Source organism: Fusarium proliferatum (genome assembly GCF_900067095.1).
Source record: "Fusarium proliferatum ET1 genome assembly, contig: FPRO_scaffold001, whole genome shotgun sequence".
In the NCBI taxonomy this organism is placed as follows: Eukaryota; Fungi; Ascomycota; class Sordariomycetes; order Hypocreales; family Nectriaceae; genus Fusarium; species Fusarium proliferatum.
Genome location: NW_022194790.1, coordinates 645753 through 662658, shown reverse-complemented (window position 1 = coordinate 662658; position 16906 = coordinate 645753). Strand labels below are relative to the sequence as shown.

The 16906-nt window shown below is 51.5% G+C and overlaps 9 protein-coding genes across 9 annotated transcripts; 6 read left to right on the top strand and 3 right to left on the bottom strand.

Annotated features, from left to right (window-relative positions):
* Nucleotides 1-148: 148 nt before the first annotated feature.
* Nucleotides 149-428, bottom strand: FPRO_01892 (putative NADH2 dehydrogenase (ubiquinone) 9.5K protein, ubiquinone-binding; the record flags this gene model as incomplete). The annotated part of the gene is made up of 2 exons (XM_031226428.1): nt 149-192; nt 242-428. The coding sequence occupies 2 exons, from the start codon at nt 426-428 to the stop codon at nt 149-151; spliced, it is 231 nt and encodes a 76-aa protein (XP_031074581.1).
* A 377-nt stretch (nt 429-805) lies between these two features.
* Nucleotides 806-2331, top strand: FPRO_01893 (uncharacterized protein; the record flags this gene model as incomplete). The annotated part of the gene is made up of 4 exons (XM_031226417.1): nt 806-947; nt 999-1109; nt 1159-1856; nt 1906-2331. The coding sequence occupies 4 exons, from the start codon at nt 806-808 to the stop codon at nt 2329-2331; spliced, it is 1377 nt and encodes a 458-aa protein (XP_031074580.1).
* A 1592-nt stretch (nt 2332-3923) lies between these two features.
* FPRO_01894 (uncharacterized protein) lies at nt 3924-4705 on the top strand (the record flags this gene model as incomplete). Its single annotated transcript, XM_031226406.1, has 2 exons — nt 3924-3926; nt 3977-4705. The coding sequence occupies 2 exons, from the start codon at nt 3924-3926 to the stop codon at nt 4703-4705; spliced, it is 732 nt and encodes a 243-aa protein (XP_031074579.1).
* Nucleotides 4706-6460: 1755 nt separating this feature from the next.
* On the top strand, nt 6461-9101 carry FPRO_01895 (uncharacterized protein; the record flags this gene model as incomplete). The annotated part of the gene is made up of 2 exons (XM_031226395.1): nt 6461-6510; nt 6566-9101. 2 exons carry the CDS (start codon nt 6461-6463, stop codon nt 9099-9101), a joined length of 2586 nt encoding a protein of 861 aa, XP_031074578.1.
* A 431-nt stretch (nt 9102-9532) lies between these two features.
* FPRO_01896 (putative serine O-acetyltransferase) lies at nt 9533-11026 on the bottom strand (the record flags this gene model as incomplete). Its single annotated transcript, XM_031226384.1, has 1 exon — nt 9533-11026. The coding sequence occupies one exon, from the start codon at nt 11024-11026 to the stop codon at nt 9533-9535; it is 1494 nt and encodes a 497-aa protein (XP_031074577.1).
* A 593-nt stretch (nt 11027-11619) lies between these two features.
* FPRO_01897 (uncharacterized protein) lies at nt 11620-12724 on the top strand (the record flags this gene model as incomplete). Its single annotated transcript, XM_031226373.1, has 3 exons — nt 11620-11916; nt 11961-12261; nt 12306-12724. 3 exons carry the CDS (start codon nt 11620-11622, stop codon nt 12722-12724), a joined length of 1017 nt encoding a protein of 338 aa, XP_031074576.1.
* A 415-nt stretch (nt 12725-13139) lies between these two features.
* Nucleotides 13140-13996, top strand: FPRO_01898 (uncharacterized protein; the record flags this gene model as incomplete). The annotated part of the gene is made up of 2 exons (XM_031226361.1): nt 13140-13229; nt 13280-13996. The coding sequence occupies 2 exons, from the start codon at nt 13140-13142 to the stop codon at nt 13994-13996; spliced, it is 807 nt and encodes a 268-aa protein (XP_031074575.1).
* Nucleotides 13997-14689: 693 nt separating this feature from the next.
* FPRO_01899 (uncharacterized protein) lies at nt 14690-15404 on the top strand (the record flags this gene model as incomplete). The annotated part of the gene is made up of 3 exons (XM_031226350.1): nt 14690-14731; nt 14778-14812; nt 14867-15404. The coding sequence occupies 3 exons, from the start codon at nt 14690-14692 to the stop codon at nt 15402-15404; spliced, it is 615 nt and encodes a 204-aa protein (XP_031074574.1).
* Nucleotides 15405-15547: 143 nt separating this feature from the next.
* On the bottom strand, nt 15548-16504 carry FPRO_01900 (uncharacterized protein; the record flags this gene model as incomplete). Its single annotated transcript, XM_031226339.1, has 1 exon — nt 15548-16504. The coding sequence occupies one exon, from the start codon at nt 16502-16504 to the stop codon at nt 15548-15550; it is 957 nt and encodes a 318-aa protein (XP_031074573.1).
* Nucleotides 16505-16906: the final 402 nt, after the last annotated feature.

The window sequence follows — 16906 nt, the reverse complement described above, 5'->3', positions numbered from 1 at the left end:
TTGAAGCGTCAATTGCTGTCGGATCTTCTCGTCCCTTTCTTCCTCTATGATATCCCTTCTCTCCCTCGCATCGGGAAACGCCGTAGTTTGTACAAAGATATGCTCCTCGGAGCCGTAATATTTCCTTCTTCTTTTCAGTTCGAGATGTTTAGTCGTCGTAGCCGGTGAGCTGTTTCCTGGGACCAGAGGGGACTGTGTATGTTAGTCTCGCATTGGGGAATTGAGGCCGAGGGGCACGCACTGGGATAGGTGACGGGAACGGGAGGAGCATCGATATCGCCAAAGTAGTGTCGGATTGGAGGAACAATTGGCATGGCGACGGGGCCTGCTGCGCCGATGATGACGGACCAGAAGAGGGCGGGACGCTCGCGGGCTGCCCAGCGGCAGTACTTGAGGGGAGTTTGCCAGAAGAGAGGAGCGGCAGACATGATGGCCTGTATCAATTAGCACAGAAATTAACAATAGCGTATCGGGAGTGAGGCCATACTCAATTGACGATGTGGTGTTTGTCGTTCAATCTTGGTGGTGATGATGGTCTCGAGCAACGGTCCAATCGTATCCCCGGAAAAACCAAACCGCGGGCATCGGATTATTTCTCACTGTATCCGCACTGAGCAGAGCTCAAGAGTCGGTGCCATAAAGGGACTAGCGCTTCCGCAGTTTCACATCCGGTTCCCCCACTGAAGGCTACGTATCCCTAAGACGCCAACGCAAGCTACCACGCTCCGTAGGTTCCACTGAGAGCTACTCGCAAGCTGTCCAAACTTGCACCAAACACTATAATCCCCCAACTCAGAACCACACAATGCGGTCACTCTTGAGTCTCGTGGTCTTTCTCTTCGCGGCGCTGGTTTCGGCCGTGAGCACAACTGGTAATAGACTACTGGTCATTCTCGATACGCCCAAGGACAAGGAGGCGTATAGTACATTTTTCCGCGATCTGTCTGGTATGAGCCTCTGCGCAGTATTGGGGGGATGGTGAAGCTTACAATTGATAGAAAGGGGTTATGATATCACGTATGAGACACCAAAGAGCGATGCCTTGACATTGTTCAAGTATGGTGAGAGGACTTATGATCATCTAGTCTTCCTCCCCACCAAGATCAAGGGTTCGTCATGTCTTGTTCCTTGAGAATGCAGCTGTACTGACTGGCGCAGGTCTGGGACCCAATCTGACTCCCAATGCCATCGTCGACTTCATCAATGCCGGCGGCAACATCCTCCTGACCATGTCTGCTACCCACAAGGTCCCTGTTACTCTCGTCTCCGTCCTCGACCAACTCGACGTTACCATTCCCGCTGAGCGCAACGGCAAGGTCGTCGACCACTTCACCTACGACGCTGTTTCCGCCGCCGAGACACACGACACCCTCGTCCTCGATGCTCCCCGCAACGTCCGTCCCGGTCTGAAGGACTACTTCGAGATTCCTGGCGCATTTATCTCTGTTCCCCACGCCATTGGCCACACTCTTGGCTCAGGACCTCTTCTTACACCCGTTCTTCGAGCGCCCCCTACCGCTTATAGCTACAACCCCAAGGAGCAGGGTGATACTGTTGAGCCTGATGAGCTGTTTGCTGCTGGAAAGCAACTTGCGCTTGTCTCTGTCTTCCAGGCTCGCAACTCTGCGCGCGTCAGTGTCGTTGGTGCTGCTGAGATGCTGCAGGATAAGGCCTTTGACACTAAGGTTACTCGACAGGGTGGAAAGGCTATCTTCCCTGCCAACAAGGAGTTTATTAATAACCTGGCTGGTTGGACTTTCCAGGAGCTTGGTGTTCTACGAGTGAATAAGATTGAGCATCACCTCAAGGGCGACAATGAGACCAACCCTGAGCTGTACCGCATCAAGAACGATGTTGTATGTAAAGACCTCCCGTGGCATGGTTGACCTCACTAACATTTCATAGACTTACAGCATCTCTGTCTCCGAGTACGCCTGGAACGATTGGCAACCCTTCCACCTCCCTGAGGGTGACCACCTCCAGCTCGAGTTCTCCATGCTGTCTCCTTTCCACCGCATCTCCCTGAAGCCCATTCATGTCGGCGAGGACGAGACTGTCTACGGCACCGACTTCGTTCTTCCCGACCAGCACGGCATCTTCAACTTCATGGTCAACTACAAGCGACCTTTCCTGACCAACGTTGAGGAGAAGCGAACAGTCAGCGTTCGACACATGGCTCACGACGAGTATCCCCGAAGTTACGTGATCAACGGTGCTTGGCCCGGTCTGACTGGCATCTCAGCCACTATCGTTGGATTCCTGTCATTCTGCATCGTGTGGATGTACAGTCAGCCTGTCAAGTCAGTCGCTGGCGCTAAGAAGACGCAATAGAGGATGGAGCAATCAATGTACGAGTATTTCTTTCGCTGCAACACCACGTTAAGAGTTCGTGGCTGTTGTAATGTAGAGTGGGACCAAAAGTGAAATATAGAATGCGCATTTGTTTTCCTACAGCTATTGAAGTGTTTACGACTATGTATGTGACTCGAGATACGAAGATGTGATGGCTCCCTCAGATTAGCTCTCTTGGGTTCTCACTGACAACTCGCGGCAGTGGACAAGCAAATGCCCTGCAAACATCCTAGATGATGCCCGCCGCTGTTGCCTGCAAATTTGGCTTTTTGGTCGATTGATCATCACCGGGCAGCAAATTCGTATCTCGAAGCATTCCCTCCGTCCCATACGTCTCCTCCCCAAGGCCAAGCCTGCTCCGATTGAAAACTATATCATGCGAATCACGAGTGTCTTTGTATTCCCAGTAAACACCTCCATGAGAGGGTTCGCAGAGGAAGAGAACGACTTCACGCAAAGGGAATTATCGTCACTGCGGCTACTCTAGGCACTTGCGAAGAATACATGCATGAGAAACAAAGGAAAAAACTTCAAGGTCTGCTCAGATCTCTGTTCTTGAGTGAGGTACATGTTCGCAACGCAAGCCAGTTTCCCCGAAGGGCATACCGAGCAAGCGAAGTGAATCGCCAACTTTGGTGTGAAACAGTTATCATCACCGCAACCCAGCCCCCAAGCCAAGTACAGGACGAGAGGAAATGCAAAAACGCCGAACTCCAACGCCAACGCCCGCAAGAAAAACAACCCCAAAAAGACCCCTTCCAGGCCAAATGGCCTGGGACCAAAAACCAAGACGAAAACACCAAGACAAAGGAAATAAAAAGCGGACCCAACCCCCGTGGTCAAATGACCACCCAAAAAAGCGCGAAAGCAAGAGCAGGAAATACAAAAGCGGAAATGCAAGTTCGTACATACATACCGAGTCACTTGACTAGGGGAGGTGGGCGAGGATGAGGGCGGGGTCGGGCTCGGGGAGGAGGGAGGTGAGGTGAAGGCAGGGTGTTGAAGGTCGGGCAAGGTCGAAGAGGTGAAGTGCGAAAAAGGAAAAGAGAAAGACAAAAGAAAGGTCACAATGCGAGGAGAAAGAAGCTGTCGAGCCAAGCGGTAAGTGTCGAGAGCAACAAGTGTATAGCAAGGTCAAGTCGAAATCGCAGGTCGAGAATGCGACAGGTTGATGAAGAAGAGGAGAAAAGGTTGGAGGAACTTGAAGAGAAGCCCTATATTTATAGCCGTTCAGAATGAGGAGTGATTGCGCATTCAGTGCGCGAAGGTTTACGCAGAAATCGAGCGTTAGGCGTGGTGTTGACGGCCGTCGCCAGCTGCCAGCAGCTGTCAAGATCTCCAAAATCGTTGCTGAGGTTCAAGTCGCGCTGCGCTTCGCGTTGGAGAATGGCAAGGCTGTGGGGACGTGCGCAAGCTCGACCTGTGGCGCTGTGGCACAAGCGGGGGATTTGGAGCAAGGCTGGTGTGGCTGCGAAAACTTCCGCCGTTGCTAGGTCGCGATCGCCAACTCAGCTTCTGCAATTACGTTGCTGTCCTCACCTCAATCCCTTTGACGCCGCGTATCCGTCAAAATGGTGAGTCCCTGCCCCATTTTTTCTGTAACAGCTTCAGCTAATGAATCCAGGCACGTAACTCGGAAAAAGCACAGTCTATGCTGTTTCGCTTCCGCGAAGCCCAAGCAGCAGACCTAGGCATCATCGACGCCGGCCGTACACGTCGACCCAAGCTCATCACCGAAGTCTCAGCCATTCCCGCCTGTGAAAAATGGCGCGGCCAGGTCTTGAAGGAAATCTCGCGCAAGATGTCACGGATCCAGGATCCTATCCTCAGCGACTACCAGATCCGCGATCTCAACGACGAAATCAACAAGCTCATGCGCGAGAAGCACATGTGGGAGATTCAGATACGCAATCTCGGAGGACCGAACTACATGCGCGGCGGGGGCAAGATCTACGATGAGCAAGGACGCGAGATACCCGGTAGTGGAAAAGGCTATAAATACTTCGGCAGGGCGAGAGAGCTGCCGGGTGTGAAGGAGCTGTTTGAAGCAGCGAAGAGCCAAGGCGAGGAGAAGCCGCTTGAGGAGAGGCATGATATGAGGAGGAATGTTGACGCGGCGTATTATGGGTATGCGCCTGATGAAGAGAATGAGGAGATGCTGGCGTATGAGGCCGAGAAGGAGAGGCAGGCGGTTGAGCACTTGCTCAAGACGGGGAGTAAGGATGTGCCGGAGGGGTGGGAGCCGCTGCCGGGGGATAGTGGTGATGGGATTACGTGGGATTTACCGACGTTGGAGGAGGTGCAGGAGGAGTTGATCGATCGGAGGAGAAGGAGGCTTTTGGAGCAGTTGTGATGTGTTCTCCGTGTATCATCGGAGAATGTCTACGGGGACGGGAAGTTGTATTGTATTGTTGGCTATTGGATCAGTTGAGGCTAGGCGATGGTTCACATTCACGGCGTTCAGGACGGTCACTTATTTACAGGCGTATGGGTTCACTATGATACTTACCAAAAAGAATATCTTCTCAATCTTACATCTCACCCCTCTTAAGCGACATCACCAACCCGAAACTGAAGCCATGCCCCGAAGCTGTGGATGAGCGGTTATACCGAGCTGTCAGTTATAGCTGCCACCCGGATATCACAGATTCCGGGTATAACACGGACGAATTATACATCTACCAAACAAAAACAGCTCGAGTTACAGTTACAACAGTGTGCATGAACCGTCAAGGGTGTTTTAAACCCGTCAACATTACCCGTTTCGTTTCACACACCAATGAACTCTAATAATATGTCATCCACAACGTCAAGCGAGATATTCACATTTCAAAGGGAATGTGAAAAAAAGGATTTTGTTAAGAGTGACGATCTTCATTGGTGATACCCCCCTTGCAACCCCTGCTGTGAAGGAGAGACCCCTGAAGGTCCTGAAGCTGACGGTGAAGCGCCACGCAGGTGAGTGTGCAGATGACGCCTTTTGCGTCCAGGGGTTAGAGAAACAGGTGAGGATGGAAGTGGTTATCTGATTTTGATACATCGTAGAAAAATTGGCATTTCGAGGTTATCTGTATTATTCAACGAAGCGAAATCTTTAAAATTGATCCATAGAATTCGCATTGCATGGATGAGACGTGGGTGTGTGACGCTGTTTCATTTCGTACCAAAGTGATCGACAGTCTTGTCTTGTCTTGTCTCTCCTCGCCCTGTCAAACAATGCCCTCCCCTCTCCCTCTTGTCTCGGGAATCTTCTCGTATCTCACTCCTAATAAATGCTCTTTGCTTATGTACTATCATGTCAGCCTTGCTTGTGCCTCTCGTGTAATACCGAAGATCAATTCTCTGTGTAGTACAATCTTTGATGATCAAACCCATTCTCTGATGTAAATCACTAGTTTCCTTTTCTATTCTTGGCTCTCCCCTTTTCTCGTCCATTCACAATTCGACAAAGTGACCCCGCGGCTGAACGGCGCCAAAAACGCCCAGAGAGGAAGAGAAAGAAAAAACCGTCGAGCCCCTGAGCTTGTAATGTACCTGCAGCGCCCTGACTAGCACCCTACCCGTCTAAATCCTCTGCATCCACTCTAGTGATGAAAAGAGTAACGCTGGGCCCCTATTACGATTCAATTCAATCACTTGCAGAGGATTGATCCGCGAGAAAATTCTCTTGAAATATATGCTTGTTCTCTATTCAGTCTCTCTGGTTCTGCACTACACAGTTTTGTTCTTGAGGTGTCTAAAATTGGACATTCCTTCAGCTAGTGGCTGTCTTGTTAAATTAATCCACTCTGGTCCCTTTACGCCTCGTGCCCCCCCTTGCCTTGACCTTTTTAGCACTTTACCCCCCTAGGTTGTGGGCTGTGGGGACCCTTTAGGTACTTTACGGTAAGTGCTGCAGCCCAGGCTTCTTCTTCCCGTTCTTCTCGGCAACGGTCTCGTCTTCTAGAAATATGCACAGAAGAGACAGACCAGGCCGATGTCTATGTCTCTGACTCTGTCTTTACATCATCGTCATTCCTAACTACGTTTCAATTCAGTCCTTACCGTCACATGCTCATGATATAATTCCTCAGGTCTCTTTTTCCTCTCCTCTTCTTCTCTTTTCGAGATGGTTTCGTTCTTTGGCCTCAAGCTTGGAGGCGATAGGAAAAAGTCACAGTAAGCCTCATTTCTTCCCAGTCTCCCATTTTACAGCTTTGCTGATATTTTCCAGGGACAAGAAGCTAGCTTCGAAACAAATACAGCATTTACACCGCAATGAAGAATCTGTCTCGTCAACCCCCAAAGACCTCCGCCGACAGAGTAACTTCTCCCGTCCAAATCTCGCTCGCCCTGGTACTTCCAGCTCTCATCTCGACCCACCAACACAATGGAAAGCCCCTTATATGAACGGCGCGGGAGGTGCCTCGTCCATGGTTGATCTTGGGGCGCCGCGCGCACCAGGCATGGGAAATCCGCGGTTTCACTCGTCAGACATAATGCTCAACACACGCTTCGGCAATGGTAGTTCTACGAGCCTCGTTGCGCCGGGCGCAAGACCTGGCTCACCTACACGTCCTGGGACGGCCATCTCGACAAAGGAGCCTGAGAATCCCTTCAACATTCACTTCGGTAAAGATTCTGTCAGCAGTATACCGCCGACGCCCCAGGATGAACCAAGGGGTCATGCGGAACCCTTCGAATTCAATCTCGGAAACGAGATTAAAGAAATCAGAAACAAAAGCCCTATTCCCGCGGCTAACAATGGATATCCATCTCCTCCACCCTCGATCGTCAACGCTGAGCGATCTTTCTCGCCAGACCCGCGCCCTTCGAGCAGTCGCCAGAACGTGCCCGCCGCGCCTAGCCTTCGGAACCCCAGCACTGCAGGCCCAATGTCTCTCCCAAGTCCAGCTGTATCAGTTGCTAGAAGCGACGATGTATGGGAGCCGCAGCCTCCTGTTATTCGCAATGTGACAGCCAAGCGCGACACTTTTACCTTTCATACGCCTAGACGGCAGAGCTTTACCATGGACATGGAGACGCGTGAGAATCACAAGCCTATGGTTGAGGGGCTTGCTGGAAACTTTGCGGGATTCGACTTTGGTGAGACTGTCAGAAAGGGCAGTATTGGAAGTAAGAGCTTGGATACTTCGACTGAGGGTGGAGTGAGTCCTACGGACACGAATGTGAAGCCCAGGGTCCTCGGAACAGCGAGAACTGCTAGTCCTTTGAGGACCATGCAGTCGAGTCCAAGTCTGAGCATGATTGATACGGCATTGACACGGGCTCGAACTGCCAGCGATGCCATGTCTCCTCTCTCATTAGTATCATCGTTGGCATCCGCGGCAGCAGAGGAGGCGCCGCGTATACAGACACCTCAGCCTTCTCAGCAGGCAAAGCCGACTCAACAGCCTCCCAAGATTCTCCAGCCCGGCCAGCTCTCAGAACCTCTTCAGGCGATCAGACCTGTCTCACCCTCGCGCTCTCCTCAACCTTCGCCTCTTTCTCAACCTCCTCAGCAGAACTCTCCAGGACCATCTCCGATTCTCTCCAACTTCCCAGGTCGATCACCGTCTCCGCCAATGGTTGAACCTCATTTCCCTCGATCTCCTCCCCGACCACTCATCCAAACCATCCAGCCATCACCCCAGTACCCGACAAAGCAGTACAAGGCCTATCAACCCCCAGACTCTTCTCCACCAACGAAACCACTCCCTTCGCCGTACCGGTCACCTACCGCTCCTCTCCCGCCTGTACCACCACCTCGCTTGAATCCTGGTAACAGGAGTAGGAGTAACACTCCCGATACTGCGGCGAGTGCAAGCCCAGGTTACATGAACCGACCTCTCGAACCTCCGCCTCGTGGCTTCCGTGCCCGAACTGACTCCGAGCCACGACTCGGCCGACCTCTCCGGGTTCCAGCTCCTCTTGTCGATCGCTCGGCTACCATTCCCATGGTTGGACCTGGACCTCGAAGTGCCGTTGGTCCAGGCTTTGATGAAAGTGGCTTCGTCCGTGCTGAGCGTCTTCCTGAGCCACCACGAACAGCCAGTCCTTTCTCACAACAAAGCCCCATGGAAGGTGAATTCCCCGTTCAAAAGGGTCTTCCTCGAGGTCGCAGGCCTCAACCTCCCGAGATGCAAAGCCCCGAAAGGCCCTTTGGCCTGGAGCCAAGAAAACAGCGCCGCCAACCTCCCATGTATCCTCCGCCCAGAAGCACAGAGTCACCCGTGGCCGACTCGCAACTGGATGAAGTTTTGAACCAACCCGGTACACCTAACTGGAACGACTTTGACCGCGCTGAAGCGCACAAGTCCGCTATCCCAGCTGCTCTCTCGCCTTTCCGCACACAATTCGCTCGATCTCCCACACAAGCTACCGACGACTCGTTAAGCCCACGCCTCGCACAGTATGCTTCGTCGCCTATCTCAGACACACCTCCCAGTCTACCCTCACCATCCTTCCCATCGCTACAAAAGTCCATCTCCAGCTCGAGTGAAAACCTCGCGCGTACTTTTGACATGGTGTCTGATGGGAACTACGAGCGACATGAGCATAATTCAGCTCGCCCGCTCATCTCACCTGTGATGGCAGACTTTGTACCCCCGAGGGACAGAGACCGCAGCAGGACTCGCGTCGAGGCAAAGAGAGCGCCTCCTCGTCCTTCTCCAATCACTGTTCCTTCATCGCTGGCCGCAGGAGCAGAGCCCACGAGGGTCAGAACTCCTAATCCGGTGGTAGATGCGTTCAATCCTGGCTTTATCTAAATGGATTATATCAAAGCGAATCTTCTTTATATCTCAGCTTTTTATATCTAAGCGAGTCGGATTTCCAAAAAAGAGGCAAAAGACCCTCATGACTTTTTCTTTTCTCGTTTAGCTATCGCTTATTCCCCTTTTTTTCTTCCATCACATTTTCTCTTTTGGATATGGCGTCTTTCGCTTATAGGTCTATCACATACCCCCGTCCCTCGCTGCGTCGCTTTGACTTTCGTTTCTTTTCTTTGTATATAGTCATCATCATTATCATCGGGACATGATTAGTGGATAATGTCTAAGGAATACAACATCCGGTGCCTTGAGCCTGGATCTTACATGACTACCTAGAATGTGCTTAAAACGTGATTGAGATGCGTTATCCTTGTGACATTGAAAACCCAGGACTAGCGCCAATTTTACATTACTATAGAATACATTTGCTAGCCGAGGAACATGCGGAGGTTGTTGCCGATGTACTTGAGATCCAGGAGGAATGTGTCATGGCCAAACATGCTCATCTCCTCGCTCAACTCGACGTGCGTCACGTTCCTGTTTCCAGCTAGACGGACTGCTTCGGCTACCTCGCGCTGCTGCCATGCTGGGAAGAGGATGTCACTTGCGACGCCCATAACCAGCGTGGGGGTATCGCGCAGCGGTGCGAGGCCAAGAATCAGATCCTCAGGGGGTCGTGAGCCTGGCACGACAGTTGTGTCTGAAGGATCAGGGTGAGAACCGGGCTGTTCCTCATAAGGCTTGTTAGGCAGGGTAAGACTGCATGCGTCGGGAGAAAGGGGGGAAGCTTCTCCCGAGGCCAGATTCTTCTCGCGCTCCTGGCGACGAGCACGGGTTGCACGCTGATGCTCAATACCCAGATCGAAAAGATCCATAGCCTTGCTGACGTACAACAGACTGTTGGGATCATAGTTCAAGCACCACTTCTCACCCGCATGGTCAAGATACGTCTCAATAAGAAAGTCCGGACATAGCGCAGGCGGTTTACTCGAGTCTGCCCGACGACGTCCAAAGCGCTGCTCCCATTCCGGTCCAGAGCGATACGTGACCGTCGCAATCTCACGTGCAAGCTTCATACCCGCATGAGGAGGAACCTTTCCATAGTAGAACCCGCGATTCCAGTTTGGATCCATCATGAGGACTTGGCGTTGCGTATGGCGCATGGCGATACTGTATGGGTGAGAGCGTGCGCAGCCGCTGATAGAAACAATGCGGCCTACGCGCGAAGGGAAGAGAACGCCGGCGGCGAGGGATTGCATCCCGCCCATTGACGAACCAACGGAGGCGTAGAGTTTATCAATGCCGAGATGGTCGAGAAGACGGAATTGGGCGCGGACCATATCGTCCATCGTCAAGATGGGGAAATGGGTTGCGTAGCGCTCTCCATTGCCTGGATCGACACTACTCGGCCCCGTAGAACCGTTGCAGCCGCCGATGACATTCGTGCAGATAACGTGGTATTTATTCGTATCAAGCGGCCCTCCCGGCCCGATGAACTTCTCCCACCAGCCAGGCTTTGTGTTCGCCTCTGTAGAGTGCGCATGCGACGAAGCGGATAGACCAGTGTGAAGAAGAATAGCATTCGATTTATCAGCGTTGAGCTCACCCCACGTCTCGTACGCAATGTTGAACTCGGGAAGGACGCCGCCCCAGTCTAGCATAAAGGGTTCTTTGCAGAGATAATTCTGCGTGGCGCCTGAGGTGTACGAGGGCTCAGTATCGTCGTCGGTCAAGCGGGCAGAACGGGATTCTAGAGCGTCGAGGCAGGGGAACGACATTGCTGGGTTAGATGCGACGCCCGACTTCCGGGGGGCAGCGGAGTGAAGCTCTCGGACCCTCGGGGCGAGACATGTTGGGCGGACATGTCTGAGGGATGCTTGGAGCTGGCGAGTTGAGCGTATAAGAGACCTTGAGGACCTCATGGTGGGATGTGAGTGTGACGAGGGAGGATTGTCGCCTGGGGAGAGTTGAGCTTCATGTTTGTAATCGAGGATTCTTGGACGGCGAAATTGATGGAGCTCCGATGCGCGGGGGACGGGATTGGACGCCGGGCCGGGATGATGCCATTGCACGTGCGATAAGATATGGTGCTGTGATAAGATAGAGAAGCCCAGTGTAAGAGGGAACTATCTGGAGCTCCCACCTACCGCAGAGTAGAAATAGCTTCTTTATCGTAAATATTCTCCAATGAAATTAGTATAGATCTCAAGATCGTCGTCATAGGGCTTGGTCTGGGTTTAAACTCAAACTCATCATAAGTTCAAGTGAGATAGATCACGCTTTTTCTGTGACGCCCGAGGCACGTGTACAATCTTCTGACGTCAATTCAACGCCGCAGCTGTAGGTGATAAGCTGCTGCCTCTCTGGAACAAGCCCCAAACGCGTCACCTTTCGCCGTGTATACATTTACAAAAAAACCTGTCTTTTCTTTCAACAGAAACACTACAAATTCATTTCTACCCTCCTAGATTTTATGCTGGTCTACATTTTCTACTTCATCATCGCCTACCTCATCATGGCGCAGAGCATTCCCCAGAACGTGATCGACGGCTTGCGAAGCATGCTATCGCTAGGGAGCCAGAACGACAATGAGACGAGCTCTTCTTCTTCCTCTGGGGGGTTGACGCCTGTGGATGTGGTTATTACGAGAATTATGCTCACAAAGGGGAAGAAGCTCCCGCCCGGTGTTGTCGATGTCATTCTCGACTTTGCGGAGTACTGGGCGCATTCGAGTAATGAGATTGATTACATCGCTGAGCACTCGAGTCCTCTCCGCGTCAACGGCCAAAGCCCTTCTGAGAACAAATTCCTTGTAAGTCTTTTTCTCTAAAGATAGTGCAAGACTAATTACTGTAGCTTCGATCGTTTCCTGTGGGTCTGACGGGGATTCAGGGCAAGAAAGCGCTTGCTGAAGTGTTGGCGTATGATCTGAACGAGGCGAAGCCGGCGCCTTTAAAGACGGAGCACGATGCTTCGTATTTCACAAAACTGGCTGACTATCCTACACCGAAATTACTCCATCCTGTGAGAAAGGTCGTCTTTACGATACGGAGCAAGGATCAGGGGTGGGGTGGTGAACCAGATAATCGCCATACGTACAACGGAGCCTGGACATGGTTTGAAGCTGGTCTAGAGAAGTTTGACGCCGAACAGACCTGTAAGTTCCAAACCCCTTTATTAAATTCAATGCTGACGTTATAGGCGATCCAAACTGCACATACGACGTCCGCTTCAAATCAGCATCCTCCGTCGCATCACCCCTCCCCGTCTGCGCCCTCCGCCCTCTCTACCCCTCCATCGTCCCCAAAGGCAGCGACAAGTTCGCATACTCGCACCCTCTCGCGCACCAAGAGAAATGGACCATCGTCCGCAACAAGGCAGCGCACCGCGCCTGGCAAGACCATGTGATTACGTGGGCGTGGGACGACGATGCCAAGCCCGACTCTGAAGCTGCTGTCAAGATGAAGGCTGAGGAGGGCAGGGGTGAGGAGACAGGTGATGGGTGGTTTGTGAGGGATTTGAAGATGGGAGATGTTGTTACTGTCTGGGCGAAAGCGAGGTTTGGGGGGTGGGTTAATCATATTGAGAAGGCCAAGATTGATGTTTACTGGGCTGTTTGAGCCATAGCCTACGGGTACCTGGGAATGAGGGACGGAGTATGAGTTATGATCAGTCGCTTGACTTACAACCCTACCAATGGGAAATGAATCAATGAGCAGACCTACTGCGTGATAACTGACCTTTGTGAAGTGACTAGCTGCCATTCCGTATGTGAATGCACTCAGCTCAGTTCTCTTTGGCGTTTCAGCCTCATATCATGATCGCGGGGCAGAGGCCTCTACGTCATTCACTAGACCCTCCTACAAACACCATCTCAACCTAATCTTCAATAGACTTCCGCCAATCCCAAGCTACCTCCAGAAATATCTCCAAGAAATGAGATTCATCTCCAGCGTCTGCAGAAATCCCAGATTTTTACTCTCAGCAACCTGTCTCGTTCACCAAACCCCATCTCTTCACCACTTCACACGCACAATGTCTACCACGCTCAAGAGCCACAACATCCCTCTCAGTCTTCCTGATGGCCTTTCAGAGGAACAGCTCACTTCATTCAAGCCATTCACGGTACATTTTTCTCTTCACATAACTTCAGGTCAGATTGCTAATGCTTGTAGAAATGGGTCGACACACTGACAAACTCACTCCGTCTACAATCCGATGAATCTCACCCCTTCCACAAAGATCCCTACGCTCTGCGCTCAGTTACCATCCAATCTTACGATCTCTTCGGCGCCAAACGTGTCGGCTTCATAAAGCTCACAGCAACTGTCTCCAATGACTCGGGCGAAACACTCCCAGCAGCCGCACTCCTCCGCGGCCCCAGCGTAGCAATGCTATTCATGCTCGTCCCCTCCGACGCACCCCCGTCATCACCAGAGCGCTACGTTGTCCTCACAGTGCAGCCCCGCGTTCCCGCCGGCAGTCTTAGCTTCACAGAACTACCAGCGGGTATGGTCGACGACGCGGGCAGTTTTGCGGGGGCAGCAGCGCAAGAGATCAAGGAGGAGCTTGGTGTCACGATCAAAGGGGAAGAGCTTACGAACTTGAGTGAACTTGCTACAGCTAAGGATACTGAAGATATTGCGAAGGGGATGTTTCCTAGCGCCGGGGGTTGTGATGAGTATATTACCATATTTAGCTATGAGATGAGGATTGAGAGGGAGAAGATCAAGGAGTGGAGTGGGCGGTTGACGGGGTTGAGGGAGCATGGGGAGAAGATCACGCTGAAGGTTGTGCCGATGAAGGATGCTTGGAGGGAGGGGGCGAGGGATGCAAAGTGTTTGGCTGCTTTGGCTCTTTGGAAGGGGTTGAAGGAGGAGGGGAAGCTGTAGAGATATCGCCATGTCTTAGTTGTTGGTGGTAATAACTTGTGTGAGGATGTCACTCCACTCCGAAGTATGCGAGATAGGCTAGGGGAGGAAAGAAAACTCGAGACCTTGATCCTAAATGACAAAAAGACTTAGGTAACTTTACATAAATTTAGAATATCTTTACTCATAAGTTTAGGATATCTTTTACTGGGGTTATTCTGGCACCCTATATGAAGGTCTGGTGTTTTCTTGCTCCCCGAGGATAGGATACGTCGCTATTAAGCAGATCATAGGCTAGATAAGAATAAACACCCAATCATGTCCTGGGAGAAGCATTGAATTTAACTGAGACATGCATTTTCAAGACATTACTGCATGAAGCTGAAAAGCCGGTCAAGAGTCTCACACTCAACTTGAGTGGAAAATTCCCATCAATTGCTGACAAGCGGACATCGTTTCAACCAAAACCAATTCCGAAGCACTACAGTAGTAGCAGTAAGACTATAAGAATAATTGTGTTTATTGTGTTAAGTTTAACTCCTAATCATAGACATGCAATTGGTGATTTAGTCGCATGACATGAGTAGCTTCAGGGTAGCTTGTGCGACGTCGTACATCTTCTCACCGACTTCGGCGGGGCGGTAGCCAACTCATCATGACTTCTCACAACACAACAAAACAAACAAACAGAACTTTCTCTTCAACTCACTCAAAATGTCTGTTTTCAATGCAAAAGTGACCTCCACTGAGCCTCTCGTAAGTAATCCTCCCTCAGTTTACCAACATTCGCTAACAATCTCAGTCTAAGGAGGAAGCTCGCTGGATCAAACTCTCCAAGTACGCTCACTCACCTCCTTTCACACCTCCCACCTCTCACATATAAATATTTAGAATCACATATCGAGACCCAACAGGGACATCCAGAACCTGGGAATCAGCCGAACGTCTGACACGTCCCAAGACCGCCGACATCGACGGCGTCGGCATAGTAGCCATCCTGCCCCTCCCCACAGGCCCCGAACTCATCCTCCAGAAACAATACCGCCCTCCCATCAACGCCGTCACAATCGAAGTCCCAGCCGGTTTGATCGATGAGGGCGAGACACCCGAAGAATGCGCCATCCGCGAACTCCGCGAGGAGACAGGCTACGTCGGCGTGGCCACTGAGACGTCGCCCATGATGTTTAACGACCCGGGGTTTTGCAACACGAATTTGAAGATGGTGCACGTCAGCGTTGATATGGACTTGCCCGAGAATAAAGACTTGAAGCCGGAGCTGGAGGAGGGCGAGTTTATTGAAGTTTTTACGGTCAAGTTGACGGATTTGTGGGGGATGTGTGAGACGTGGGAAAAGGAGGGCTGTGCGATTGATGCGAGGGTTGGGACTTTGGCGGAGGGGATCTTGTTGGCCCAGAGATTCAAGCTGTAGATGGTCAACGGCTGATAGACTATAGAGGACCAAAAGTTATCATTCGAATCAGTTTCTCGGAGGACTGATAACACAAACTCTCTATTATACTCAACTATGTACAAGAAATGTTGACAGAGGATTGCCAGAAAGCATGCCGTCTTCTAAACAGGCACAGCCTTACCAGCCTCACCCTCATCAACACTACAGACCCTGTTACAAGACCCTTGCTCCGTGCGTCCATGCAAGACCTCAATCCACTGGATCTGCTGATACGCCGCACCACCCTCCGGAATAGTACCCGTCCAGGTATCACCATTACTCCAGGCATTAAAGCTCAACTGCGCCGGATCTCTGGGCACCTGGAACGCATTACGCCAGGTCTCTTTATCATTGACCTTCCAGATCGTCGCATCGGGCGTCCAGTCGATAGTATGCTTTGCCCAGTCCGTCCACTTGAGACCGTCGGGGAGTGTGGCTGCTAGGTGAGCGCCCTCGACTTCACCGCCCTCGTCGGTGTAGGAGGGTTGGTTTGTGTAGTGGATGATAGTGGGATCGTCTTTGGTGAGGACTTCGATGTCTGCTTCTTGGACGAGGGCGAGGGAGCCGCCGTTGAGATAGGTGAACATTGCTGTGCAGGCACCGGGCGAACCCTTGGTGCGAGCATACATTCTCAGTGAGACATACTGATGCTTCTCAAGGGACTCAAACTCAGAGGCGGTTTGGAAGCCATTGTGACGAGCGGTTCTCATGGTCAACCACGTATCACTCGCAGGGGAGACGTCATTGTTCTCCTCAATGTACAAGTTGTTATAGGTATTCTGCATGGGAAACTCTTCGTTTCCGTTGTTCCATTTCTGAGGACCCCAAGTTTGAGTAAATTCAGACTCCCAGTTGAAGAAGTCTGAAGAAAAGTCTGCGTCGGCGTTGCCTTGGATTGAGTCGATGAGGGGAGGAACGCCAGCGTATTGGGAGAGGGAACGGAAGTCAAAGAAGGAGTGGCTTGTGTAGTACTGAGGACTATCGCCCTTGGTAACGTAGCAATCGCATGATGGATCTTGAGCCAGAGCCAAGGGAGCGATGGCGAGGATGGATGCAAGGAGGGACTTGGTGGAAGACATGATGACTGATGATATCTGGATGAAGATAGATGCTATTCCAAGCTGATCTACCGACCTTATATATCCTCCTTTCCAAGTATTTTTGCATTCATAATTCCCCTGCAGGATTATAGGATCAAACACCAACATGTGATTGAACCATATACGTCGTCCCATAAAATGCTAAGATGGCGAGCTGCTCGTGATAGGCTAGATGGACTCGAGGATCGGATACCTTGTCGAGGAAATTAAGCTCAGGAGCGGGAAGACCCACGAGCTTACATTCTGACAGGGGTCGTAGGGCAAAAATACTCCTGAGTCTCCATAGAAGATTGGGGGATGTAACGGTGACGATGAGCTTGCTCGCTGTGAGGTTTGTGTGATTGGTAGATCGTGATGGTGATCATGGATGGGTTTGGGGGC